General features: G+C 56.1%; 1 protein-coding gene across 1 annotated transcript; it reads left to right on the forward strand.

Annotated features, from left to right (window-relative positions):
* The first annotated feature begins 844 nt into the window (after positions 1-844).
* Positions 845-11924, forward strand: TGME49_269060 (hypothetical protein). The gene is made up of 9 exons (XM_018781529.1): positions 845-3937; positions 4679-5362; positions 5799-7047; positions 7286-7482; positions 8232-8456; positions 9375-9470; positions 9717-9794; positions 10239-10324; positions 10935-11924. The coding sequence occupies exons 1-9, from the start codon at positions 2201-2203 to the stop codon at positions 11299-11301; spliced, it is 4719 nt and encodes a 1572-aa protein (XP_018636565.1). The 5' UTR covers positions 845-2200; the 3' UTR covers positions 11302-11924.
* The last annotated feature ends 750 nt before the right edge of the window (positions 11925-12674 follow it).

Consider the following 12674-nt stretch of genomic DNA (forward strand, 5'->3'; position numbering starts at 1 on the left):
CCCAAGCTTTTCTTTCTCCTGCACCCGCTGGTGTGCCGAGCAAAACCTTAACCCCGCATAAGCTTACGAAAAATTTGTGTTTTGAGACTTCCACTGCGCCTCTGTGCCGATCAGTACCTGGCTTGATATCGGACACATCGTGCAAACGGAAACCCATGTCGTTCTCTACAAACAGATGTGATTCTACATAAATGCCAACGAATGCATGCTTGCGTCTATCGAGAGATGTAGTTATATACTCATCTCCATGTCTATGCTTGTATATATCGGCCAACAGCGCGAATATGGAGAGGGTGAGCAAAGGCGAGAGAGAGAGACAAGAACCCGATATACTCTAGACAAAGGCAACGGTGACGTAGGTCGGTGTGGTAAAAAATGGCGCAGGGCTTGACAGGGTGGCTAACCTCAAGGGGAGGAAAACCTACGGTGTGTAGGAAACGAAGACTCCACGAAAGCCACCGTGTTTTCTCAAACACACATTATCCTTCCCTTCTCTCCTTTTTCTCCTTTTTCTCCTTTTTCTCGACGTCACGAGGAACACCTCGCAGGTGGAGCTGGAGCTGTTTATGTCTCACTTTCGTCGTCAGTGTCGCGCTCCCTCTGCGACTCTTCAAGGTTTTTTCGGTAGAGGAAACGTGATCTCTCTCTCAAGAGTAGCGCGCGACAGCGACAAACAAGAGGTCAAGCGAAACCGTCTGTAAAAGTGGTGATGACTGTCGCTCTATTACATGTAGATGCACGGACACAGTTCCGCCCAATAACTGGACTGTCGAGTTGTCTCGGAGGTCGAGCCTGCCTCTGGACCGCACCCAAACTTTTCCGAGATGCCTTCCGCAAAAAACTCTCCAAACAGCCGCGCCTCGACAGACGTGGAAACAGAGATGTGTTCAGGGTGCGCTTCCGTGACAACGCAGAAAACCAACGGGGAAAAATCCAGATGTCCCTGGACTTCCACTTCCAAGCTCGTCGATCTTCTATCGATCTCTGCCTCTTTTCTCACGCGCCTCGCTACGCCCCCCTTTCGGGCGCTCCACAAGCTGCTGTGCAGAAGGTCAGGCATATTATCCGCAGAGATTTTCGCCGTTTTCGAAGAAATCCCTTCAAAGCATGACTCCAGTTTATGATCTATGACTTTTTTCTCGCGAGTTGGTGGAGGTAAGCGCCTCTTGGAGGCCACAAATTATTTTTCCCTCTGCTCTTTGTAGAGAATCGACACCGCGACAACTGCCGGAAGGTCGCGAAAGAACAGCGGGCAGAAAAGAGTTCACTGCTTCTCGTTTTTTCTTGCGGCAGAAGGCTTTTGCTCATTTGGTTTCCTACATTATCTGCCCGTTACCTGTGTCCTGTTTTTCGCTCCTGCTTTCGAGTTAAGCGTCTGCCTCCAGCGCCTGCGTGCCTGGAGGTCGAGAGTCCTTTCAGCTATTCGAAAGTGGGTTTCAAAAGCAAGAGAACAGAGACCACCCGTTTTTCCGTTTTCCTACTCGTTGTTTACTCTCGCTTCTCCCGCGTCTTCAGAGAAACACCTGTCGCTGCAGAGTCCTCGGGAGTCTCAGCTCGATTCGTCAAGGAGAGAGAGACGCTAGGAAGTTCGACAGATCTTTGCGGAGTCAAAAAGGAATGTGCAAACGCGTAAATTCCTACTTTTTCCGTTTAACTTTCTCAACACAGATGCCGGAAGTCCACAGTGGAGACGGAACGCCTCAAGCACTGGGGTTTGAGAGACAGAGAAAAAAGAAGGCGACTCGCAGGGCGAGAGAGGGGAACGAGAGGTTTGAGAGGGAAGAACGAATCCGAGGGAGAGGAGTCAAAAGATCCAATAACACGGTCTGAGGGAAGGCTACGGTGAGGAAGAATCGAGCAGCGAGAGACGAGGACCGATTTGCTTTTTCAGTGCGCCTCTGTCTCGTTTGAAGTAGGTCTTCTGCCCTCTCTTGAGCATTGGCCTCTGATGATGGGCGACGAAACGGGGAGGACTCAAACCAGCGAGACTGTTCGTCCTCAACCTGAGGCAGAGTTCCGCGCTCATTGAAGAAGGTTGCCTCTTTTCTCTTCACGCAGAGCCTCGAAAACGTCCAAGACGGCTCTAGGTAAAGAATGGCTCGGGGTGCGCCTCCCGCGTAGAAGAGCCTCGCGGGGGCGGTCCAATGCCTTCTCGCTCTCGTCTGAGGTCGCTCGACGCCTACGAGAAAAGGCGAGAAGCATGCGTCTCTCCCAACAGACAACAATGACGCCTGCAGCGACAGCCACTCCGCGACCAGAGACCGTTGGCGTCTCAGGTCACAGGACTCAGCGGCGGCAGCAGGGTGTCTCTCCTCGTTCTCCCAAGTCGAGGCTCGACAGGGAGATTCCTCAGATCCTCGCTTCTTCTCTCCCCGGGTGTGCGGCCTCGGCTTCGTCTCCGGCCGCTTTGGAGAAGGGCGCAGCTGTCGCTGTCTCCTCTCACGAACATGAACGAGACCGGCGAGGCTCGCTGGAGCCTCGAGTCCAAGACACTAGCCGTGGAGTCGGAGACAGGGCGACGGACTTGCCCCGCTGCCGGAGACTGGACAGCGACACCGGCGGTCCGCGCGACAATGCAGTCTGCGACCCTGGCTATGCATGCACAACGTGTGAGGTGAAGGACTACGAATCAGGCTCTTCTCCTTCTCTCTTCTCCTTCGAGTTCCCCTCTGTTTCTTCCGCAGTTTCGGACTCTTCATCTGCTGTCTCGTTTTCTTCTACCGCTGTCGCTTCTAACGGTCCTTCCTCCTTTTCCTCGTCTTCTTCCTTTTCTGTCGGCTGCTCTTCTTCGTCCTGCAGCTCTGCCGCTTCGCCCATTTCTTCGTCGTATTCTACCTTGTGTCCTTCGTCCAAGATCGCGTCGTTCATCGTGTCTCCTTCCTCTTCCTCGCACTCTCTGATCTCTCTTCAGACGGCGGTCGCCTCCTGCGACTCGCTCTCCGATGCTTTGCCGAGCGCGGTCGCGGAGGCGCGGCCTCCGTCTGTCGATGCATGCGACGGCTCCTCAGGCGACCTGTTGCATGCAGAGGCTTCTGCGGCTTCTGACGGGAGATGCCAGCGTATCTCCTTTGTGAAAACGAAGGGAGTCCCAGAGCCTGTCAGAGAAGAGGAAGCGAGGGACGGACGTGACGAGGAAGTAGACGACCGTCGCGGGCGGCGATCTCCGCAGAAATTTGACGGCGAGGTCATCTCGCAGGGAAGAAGTCTTTCCTCGACTTCTCTCCGCTGTCGTCCATCTCGAGTGCCCTCCCCCTCAAGGCATTCGCCATCGCCTCCCTCAGATCAGGCCGAGCCTCGGCAAAACGCCCGCGCCGAGACTCAGGAACTCTCGGCGGGGAAGTTCGAGAGCGACCAGGCAACCGCGCGAGAACTGCCCCGTCGCCTCACGTCCACCCCCGCATATGCCGACGACCGTAAGGCCTCTTCTCTGCTCGATGCGCCTGCCGAAAACAAAGCGCCCTCCCTCCATTCTCCTCCTATCCTGTCGTCTTGTTCGTCGTCTTCTCCGCGCCATGCGTCTTCTGCATCGGACCAAGAGGCGCGCGCGTCTCGCTTCTCTGTGGGCGGGGGCGACGGCCCCCGCGCTTCGCCTTTTTCTCAGAGTCCTGGCGGTTCGCGTTCTCCACGCTTGCCGCTGCCTGCGTCGTGTCACCTGAAGTCGAAGTCATGGCTCTCGTCGCTCGGCTCCGCGGTGCAGACTTCCTTCGTCTCTCCCTCCTTCTCCTGTGCGACCACTGGAGAAGACGAAGAGATGGAAACGGAAGCGCCTTGCACAGTTTCGCCGCCGTCGCTCTTCGCGCGTTTTGCGGACAACTTCCTCCCCTGCTTCAGAAAAGGACCCGACCGCAATCGTGCTTGCAGCGAACTCGTGCGACATCTCCAGACTGGCTTCGTTGGGAAAAGGCGAGACTTCTTCGCGGCCGCTTTCTGGGGACCTGTACGCCCAATCGCTCCACACGGAATCGATCATCGTAACCACAGCTCATCCGAGGGAGGGCAGAAAAACGTACATTAGGCTCCAGTCCACATGCCAGGCCATGTTCTGTGGCGCCTGGCCTGCCCGCCGTGTTTCGTGTATCAACGAAAGTGGAGTCCCGAGGAGAGCTAAAAGTCTGCCCGACAGTCCGCCCAACCACACTGTGTCGACACTGTGTCGACATCGTACAGATATGCATGATTGTAGTCGATCCGAGAAGCCCAGACCCAACGTCTCCGGTCCACTGCAAAAGACTCGAGTTTTACCTACGCAGGCCGGACGCAAACGGCGTCCGTTCAGTCTCTAAACAGCGACCAGGTCAATTGATAGGCAAAGGGATAGGTTGATAGACAGGGCAACGGGTGCATGGACCAAGAGATAGGTACATAGACCGAGAGATAGGCCGAAAATAGATTGCTAGATCTACGTAGAAAGACTGAAATAGACAGGTAGATAGATAAACAGATATATAAACATGCATAGATCGAGAAGCACACTGCTGTGCTCTGTCTCGTGTTTGCGTTCCAACTCTGCACAGCGCCGTGGATCTTTCGACGCAAGTCTACAGCGATCCTAGACACAGACGCAGATAGCGAACCTGACAGAGAGATTGTTTTACCGAGACATCTGAATATTCTGCTGAAGAATGTTTCTGGTTTTCTAACGTCGTGTTTCTGGTCTTCCTTCTGTGGCCACCCTCAGGTCCCGCCAGTGCTTCTAGTGCCTCTCGAGCTTCTGTGCGACCCCGCGGCATTTGCCGAGCAGCTGTTCGCCTTCCCGTCTTCGCGCTTCGCGAGGATTCCTGCCCTCGTCGACGCCGAAGGCTACCTCTACCGTTATGTCCCCGAGTACAACGTCAGGGAGCTGGAGTTCTTTCAGCTTGTTCAGCTCGCCTACGACCGCGTCTGCGCCGGCTGGTCTTCGGCACGGCCTGCGCACGGCTCCCCAGAGAAATGCACGGGGCAGGAAGCAGTGAGGAGACTCGCAGTCGAAAACGAGATGGGCGACGACCAGCTTTCCATTGTCGTAGAAAGCGACAGGCGAGACGAGTCTCCCGCAAGTCCCTGCAGGCATCACAGTGCCTCCGAGCGCTTGCAAGGCCGACCCCATGGTCGACTGTCACGGAGCGCAGGGTCTGCGAGGCACGACGCTCAGGAGGAGACACCGAGGCCGTTCGAGAGCTTCGCGGATTGGACAGCTGAAGAGCAGCTTGAAGCTCAACAGAACGAAGTGGAGAAGCGCCAGGGGACAGAGAGACAGGGAAGGCCTACGCGCGCGGAGCTCGCAGCTCAAGAGGACGATGGTTCCCCGGCGGCCTGGGTTCGCCGCCTCGTTTCCAAAGGGAGAGACGCAGGTGCCGAGGTGGCTCAAGACGTCCAGAGACACGTGAGAAAAAGGCTTCAGAAACTCGGGGATTGTCGCGTATAATGCGTTTCTTCCCTGTTTGTTTCCACCGTTTCCACCTGTCTTTGAAGGTGCCGGTTTCTGGCCCTTTAGTAGAGAAGCGTGTGTTCTGCGAGTCGTTCTTTACACTTTCTCTGCATTCCCGTCGTCTCGCTCTCAAGCTTTGTCTCCAGGTTTTTCAGCCATGCAGGCGCGTCAGCCGATTGCTGCGCTCAGACCCGCGTCGCTCTCACTGTTGCGTGTGAAGCGACGCCTCTTTCAATGCACGGTTGAACAAGGCACTGGCAATGCGTTGTCTACTGCTCGCGAGTGACTGCGGTGTGAACGTCTCGGTCTCGGGGTCGTGAGGACTTTTTTGGGGGAGTCTTGGCGAACTCTGTCTCTCCACGTCCGCTGTGGCTGTTCGTTCTGTCTCCAGCTTCGTCGCGCCACTTCGTTTTTCACAACTGTCTCCGAGTCTTTCTCGCGAAGCGGGGTTTCCCCTCCGCTCTTTCCGTCCAAAGAGTCCTTCGAGGACTCCGACGCCGACGAAGAAATTGTCGACTGCGGCGCGACCGACCTGCACTCAAGTGCCTCACTCTCTTCTCCTTCGTCTTCCCCGTCTTCTTCTCGCTCGGCGTCTCCCCTTCACAGTCGAGCGTCCACGGATCCTCGACGGAAGAGACGCAAAGGCGAGGCCGCCACGGGCGAACAAGGCAACGAACGAGACGAAGCAGGAGCAGAGGGAGGAGAACGAACAGTAGAGGAAGGAGAAGACGAGAAGGAAGGAGCCTGGGGGAGGGTGTCTGCGGGGCGCGGTCGAGGGAGACGGGAGCATGGTAAGGCGACGAGAAGTGACGTTGAAATGAATCTAAAATCAGAGGGAAGCGGATCTTCAGCAGATACCAGGGTCGCGAAGGCGCCAGCCGAGTCATGGTTCTCTGCTTTGCCGACACACGCAGATTTTCCGTTGGTGGGCGATCGGCTGGACGGCCTTCGGAGCGAAGTGGCGAGACGCTTGTCAGGACTTCGGTCGTGGACGCGGTCTTTTCAAAGCGAAGGCGCCTCTCCCCAGGCTACCGGCGAAGCGCACGGAGCGCGGGAGAACTGCCTGGGACTTGCCCATGGCCCAGGTGACGTCGTGGAGCCGCGCTCGCCACGATCCCGGGAGACGCGTGACGATGCAGCAGGTAGCCAAGGCCGTCCGGAGACTCAGGTGCGAGAGGGAGCAACAAGGAACGCTTTGTTGGGGCCGTCTCGCTCTTCTCAGTCTCTCTCCGCGCCGGCGTCTCCCCTGTCTTGGCATGGACGAGAGCCGCAAATGGAGCAACAAGGTTGCAGTTTCGACGAACGGCGTCCGACAGCGGAACCGCCCGTGAACGGCGGCCCCCGAGACTCTGCTTCAAGCGCCAATGTTGCGGACGAGCCTCAGGACGAGGCGCGACGGCTCTGCCTTTCTTTGGCTTTCTTGAAGCAAAACCAACTCATTCCAGAATTCGCAGGTCTCGCGCGGGTGCGCCCAGGCGCCGTCCAGCTTCAGGACGAACAGCGGCGCCGTCTCGCACGCGTGTACGCGGCGGAGGAGGCGAGGAAGAGCGACTTGCACGAGGTCGAAGACAGACAAGGACGGCGCGTCGCGGAGCGCCCGAGAACCTCGGCCACCAGGCAAAGGCCTCTCCCCAACCCCGGTACGTCGCGCAGAAAAGCGTCAGGCGCAACAAACGGGAGGCGGAGTTCACAGGTGTGTCGAGTGTCAAGACGCAAAAAAGGCGAGACACCACACAGTCCCAAGTTCGATCACGAGAACGTTTGTTGTTTCCCCGCTCCCTGTCTGCGAGTCGACACAGACTCGCGTCACTGCGACTGTTGGCCTGCCCGTCGCTTTGTTCGCATGCACTCGACGCTTGTCTTTGCTTGTCGCTGCAGCCTTCGAGTCAGCCGTGGACCTCGCGTTTTCACCCTTCGTCTTCTCACCCGAGGCTCTGCATGCGTGCGACGACGCGCGAGAACGCGAAGAAGTCGGCGAGCCGACAACTCTCTGGGAGAGGCTTGACGACGTCCGGGAGGCTGGGACGCGAGGCTGCGAAGAAGGGATCAAGCGCGGGGGTCTCCTCATGCTTCGAGTAAGGATTCACAGACGCGCGTGTGCGCTTGCCTCGCGCTGCAGCCTTTGAGTGCCGTGGCGACTTCTTGTCTGTGTCTGTTGCTTCTTCATGGAGGTCTGTCGAATCTTCTGTTTCTCGTCTGATGCGCGCCCAAGCGTCTCCACTCACGCAGGCGTATCTCCTCCGTATGCGCCAAGACTCGCAGGTCTGTTTGAACAGGCAGGCGCCAGTGGGGTCGGTACGGGTGTCGAGTGGACTGAGAGCACTCTCGCGTCTGGAACAGCATCAAATGTCAGCTTGAGTCTGCGAAGTCTCTGCGACGCGCTGGACTTCCGGTGCTGTGGGACAAACCCAGGCGATCTGTAGGCTGTGGTTGGTTCTGTTCTTTTTCATTGAGGAGTAGAAAGGTCCCTGCAACTGAGAAGTCAGACGGACAGAATGAATGTGGACTTCAAGGGCACCAGGTCAAGACACGCGCTGTGCGTGAAGTTGGCTCATTGCCTCTTATTGATCTACGTCTTTGTGCATCTCCGACTCAACCTCCTCTCTCCCGGTTGCTCTTCTTGGGAAGCCACTCTTCCTCTCTGCCTCAGCTTTCTCCTTTTTCGTTTGTTTTCTCTGTCTTGCTTTGTCTCTCTCTCTCGTGTCTCCTCTCTGTTCTCTTCTCCCCTTCACAGGTCTCTTCGCGCTGCTGTGTTCTTTCGCTTCTCGTCTCCCCTGTCCTCTTCGCCCCATTGGTGGCTGGCCTCGTTCTCTGGTCCCTGCAGCTTCAGTTCCCCCTGCAGCAGCTCTCGATTCCGTGCGTCCTCCAGCTGAAGCTCGGGAGAAGCTTTCTCGGCTCGCATGCAGGCGACCCTGCGGCGAATGTTCGCGAGGTCGCGGACTCCCTCGACCTCACACGGCGACGCCTCGCGGTGCTGCAAATGCGCCAGCGAGTCAAAGAAGCCTTATTCGAGGCCTACGAGCCTGAGACAGCCACCAAGTTGCTCACGGTAGGTCGCAGCGAAAAGCGCAAGACGACGCGACAGCAAAGCTGCGACAGGGCAGGTCGCACCGCCCTTGCTTTGTGCCCTCGGATTCCTCTCAGTAGAATACATCAACGGTCTCACGCTGCAACGGGGTCTCGAACTATGCCTGTGTGAACTCATTTCGCGCAACGCTCACAGCGGCTTCGCGAGTTCTTCGGAGACACCCTTCAGAGGCGTTGACGCTGGCATCTCGACGAAGGCTCGCCTTAAGCTGGCGCTCGAGCAGAGCTCAAGGCCGGTCAGGACGCAGTCGAGGGGAGACGGGAGTGAGGCCACAGGCAGCGACAAAGGGGGAAGAAGCGTCGGGTGGCCGCCCTCCGGAAGACTCCGACAAAACGGACGGACCAAGGCAGAAAGAAAGGCGCCTTGTTGCGCGTTTCGCGGCAGGCGCTGACAGACAGTCGTGCGCCTCCTGAAGTTCCTCAATTGCTCACTCAACATGTGTGTGGTCTGCATCTGGTTGCGGCGCGAGAGCGCTCCTCGCTGGGTCGGCGGTCAAGCTGTCGTCGAACGACGAGCAGAGAGTGACAGAGGAAACTGTGTTTGAGAATGCGTTGAAGAGAGCGAAGGGGGAAAACGGAGGGAAATGGCAGCTCGAAAGGACCATGTCAACGCATGACTTTTGTGTGAGTGAACAGGTGTAAATGGTGTGTCTCTGCACTCGTCGCTTGGCCGCCTCGGACGCTTCTTCGCGACGCGGCTCTGACTTCTCCATCCCCTGCCTGGTGACAGCGCCTGTGCTGAAACCTCGGCGGCAGTAGTCGCCGCTTCTAGTGGCCATGTGTCTATCCCCATGCCGCCTGTTTCGGGATCAGGTCTTCTGTGCTTCCTTTTGTGTACCGGGGCTCGCTTGCCTTCGCTTCATTGGATTTCTGTTCTCAGAATCTCTCTCCTGCCGATGTTGGCCTCGGAGATGCTGCTCCCTTCCTCTCCGTTGAGCAGCTGCAGAATCTGTTCAAGAGCTGGCGACAGGAAGAGGTAAAGGCGTCCACAAGTGATTGCATTCCGATCCTGACCGCTGTATCTCGGGCGCGTCTTCTCCATCGCTGTCTCTCGCGTGCTCTGCGTACGACGGCTGTCTCCGTTCTTTGTCTCCTTTGCTGAGACTGAATTGGTGTGTCTCGACCTTCGCACGCGCCGCTTCACGTCGATTCGCCTTTGTTCAAGTGACTCTTTCATTTGTCGAGCTGCTCTGTGGCATGTCTGCTCATCTCTGCTCCCCAGAAAATACAGACCACAGCGCAAGCTTCTCTCGCCTTTCGCCTCACGTATGCCACCTTCACAGAAAGCTCCCAAAGTCGAGTAAGAACTCCAGTCGCTCCGTCTGCATGGTTGTCTACTCAAAATACCGTTTCCTGTATCGTGATAGGATTTTTCTCTCACGCTTGCCTGTGTGGTACGCACCAGGGTCCCCATGTACCCCACAAATAGATAAATAAAGGCAGAAAGCGGTAGATGTAGGCAAGCATCTAAGTGCATAACTATAAATATATATACATATATGTGAGTGTGAATTTCGCTGCAAAGAAAGATCTTCAAATCCTAAACCAGTAGTTGTAGTTGCATCTGACGTGGGCGGCATTTCACGGAGATAATTTTTTTCATGGACTGAACCTATTTCTAGATCGCAGGTCCTCTGTACGATGATACAACAACGACTTTCCTAGCGTGTAAATGAAGTACGTGGTAAACGCTAAACGCTCATGTGTTGCCTCTGTTTTCTCCCATTTCGTTTGTTTTTCTCAGGTTTTCGATGGAGTGAGGCGTGCGACGTTCGATCGCTTTCAGTGTGCGGGCATGGATGCATCCCAAGCTCTTGAGCTTCTTCACCGGTGGGTGTCACTGCTCTGCCTTTTCTCTCTCTCTCGTCCATCTCGCAGTCGGTCGATCTATCAGATGTTTCTGTGCTTCTTCTCCTCTCCTCTCCGTTCGCTCCTTCTTTTCTCCTGCATGACCTTTCGGTTTCTTCGGGCATCTCTTTGGCATCTCGTTCTCCGTCCTGTTGGATGCCCATGCCTCTTCTCGTCGTTGGCTGCTCTGCACTCTCGACCTCCTGCCTCTTTGTTCGTCTCTGCTATCTCGGGGCTTCGACGAACCGCCACCTCTATACGTTTGCCGCACTCCTGCCTGTTGTCTCCGACATTCCCGAATTCTTCTCTCTTCGTTGATTCTGCCGTTTCCTCCACTCCCGTCTCTCGTTTCCGCCGTCGCTTCTCCCCCCTTTTGCTGGCGAGTGCTGCTCGGCTCTCTTGTGTCGTCTGTCCTCTGTCGGGACTGTACGAGGATTAATTGTGTCTGTCTGTGCATCGATGTTGCGACTCGGTTATATATTTCGTAGGCGTGGACTTCTGGGCTAAACATCCCCTTCGTCCCACGGTCTTGAGTGCACACCCGCCCCCGCGCGTGCATCTCTCGCGTGCGTTGTGTCTCTGTTTTCTCCAGGTTTCTTTCGCTTCATCGCCAGGTGGCGAGCGTCTGTGTCGCGAAGCTGTCGGCGTTGATCGAGTGGCTTCGTCACGAGCCTTTTTTTCTCTTCTACTCCACCTCGTTGTTCCTCTTTGTCGACCTCAGTGACCCAGTCTCGAGTGCTGACTGCCGGTGGACCTCGTTCGCCCACGCAGTCCGTCGCCAGGGGCAGAACCTGCACACTCCCCCTCACGAAACGAACGAGCGAACCGCGCCAGAGGAACGTTTTCTGGGGCGGCAGAGAGACCGCGGATACACGAGACTCGACGAAGTCAACGCGGGCGTCGTGGAGGGTCTCGAAACGATTCGACAGGTCGCGCGAGACTGCTTGTGGGGAGCATAGGAGACAGCACGAGCAACCGCAGAAAGGCTGCGGACAGGTCGGAGTTGAAAGCCCTAGCGCGGGTCTCCGTCCAGTCACTTTCGAGTCCATTTCTTTCTTCGAGATGAGGAACACCGACAGGCGTTTGGACAGCACGGCTCGGAGGCGAGGGGAGAACAAACGGCGGGAGGTCTGCACTCCCCGCAAGCGCATTTGACATAGAGGATCGAAAAAAAGAGAAGGCCGCGCCAGACACGCAAACGAGATGGCAGCCTGGGGGCGGCGAATGCACGCTTGCCTCTCTGCTTAGACGAGATGAGAGACAGATTTTCCGAGTCGCTGCGAGCAGTTTCTGAAAGACCCTCTAGCCCCGCCAGGAGGCGCCGTGTTCTCTCTGGGCGTTGCTTCAGCTGAGCGTCTGGTTGCTCTCCAGCAAGCGAACTTCCCTTGGTTGCTTTCGGTGTCTCTCAAACCGGTGGACGAAACGCGCGGCGTATGGACACTCTTGTGCCGCTGCTCCTGCCGTGGAACCGTGTCGTTTTCGGGGAAAGTTCTCTACATAAATATATGCGGAGACCCAGTCTTATGTGGTCACAGATGCAATCGCACACTCTCATTTATACACCGTACACAGATTCTACATAAATATGCATATATATATGTATATGTATTTGTGCGTATTTTTAGATGGAAAAATGCATTTGTGTGTGGGCATGTTTACATATATATATATATATATATATATAGGTATATATGAGTATACGCATATAGGCGAACTGGGGGCATGTTGATTCTTTGTTTATGCACGTGCATTTCAGCAGGTAGAGCGCAGGGTGCGTATCTTTGTAGAGCGTCATCCTCGCCGTTCGCTTTCTTAAGTCATCGTGGCAAGGTTTTCAGGCGTCCGACCCTCAGAAAGAGCGAAGAGCGTTTTGTTTTTGCTCTCTTCGTCTTGTTCAGAGTTTTGTGGAAACGCGTGCAGCGCTAAAGAAGCCGCTCGCACGTGGGGAGGCATGTGTTTCACGAAAACGATCTTCGTTTTCCGTTTTTAGTCCTTTTGGAAGCTGCGCAGATTCGCGACTCGGTGGTGCATGTACTGGACAGCCATTTTTTGCTGGCTGGGGTTTACGGCAGAAGCGTCCCCGCAGGGAGGCAGGAGCTATTTAGTGCAGTGAGCAACCGTAGAACGATGAAGAGCGAGGGAAGTGCATCGTGCAGAAACTGCCTCTGGAGAGACCTTTGTTCATGGCCTCCGCGACGCACCCCTCGCGCTCCGAGTTCACTTGCGACAAATCTTCCTCTGTAAAACACCAGAGCGTAGCGGCCTTTTGTTAGCTGCTTCTGGATCGTACAGACGTGATGCAGGACCGCGGCTGCAACCGTTTATGAAGGAT

This window comes from Toxoplasma gondii, chromosome VIII (genome assembly GCF_000006565.2).
Source record: "Toxoplasma gondii ME49 chromosome VIII, whole genome shotgun sequence".
In the NCBI taxonomy this organism is placed as follows: Eukaryota; Apicomplexa; class Conoidasida; order Eucoccidiorida; family Sarcocystidae; genus Toxoplasma; species Toxoplasma gondii.

What these genes read in the sequence shown, in the direction of transcription:
- TGME49_269060 (XM_018781529.1), top strand. Translation starts at nt 2,201, where the DNA reads ATGCGTCTCTCCCAACAGACAACAATGACGCCTGCAGCGACAGCCACT. An exon ending in CGGCCGCTTTCTGGGGACCT is followed by an intron (nt 3,938 to 4,678) that starts GTACGCCCAATC and finishes GGCCACCCTCAG; the next exon opens with GTCCCGCCAGTGCTTCTAGT. An exon ending in AAGGCCTCTCCCCAACCCCG is followed by an intron (nt 7,048 to 7,285) that starts GTACGTCGCGCA and finishes TTGTCGCTGCAG; the next exon opens with CCTTCGAGTCAGCCGTGGAC.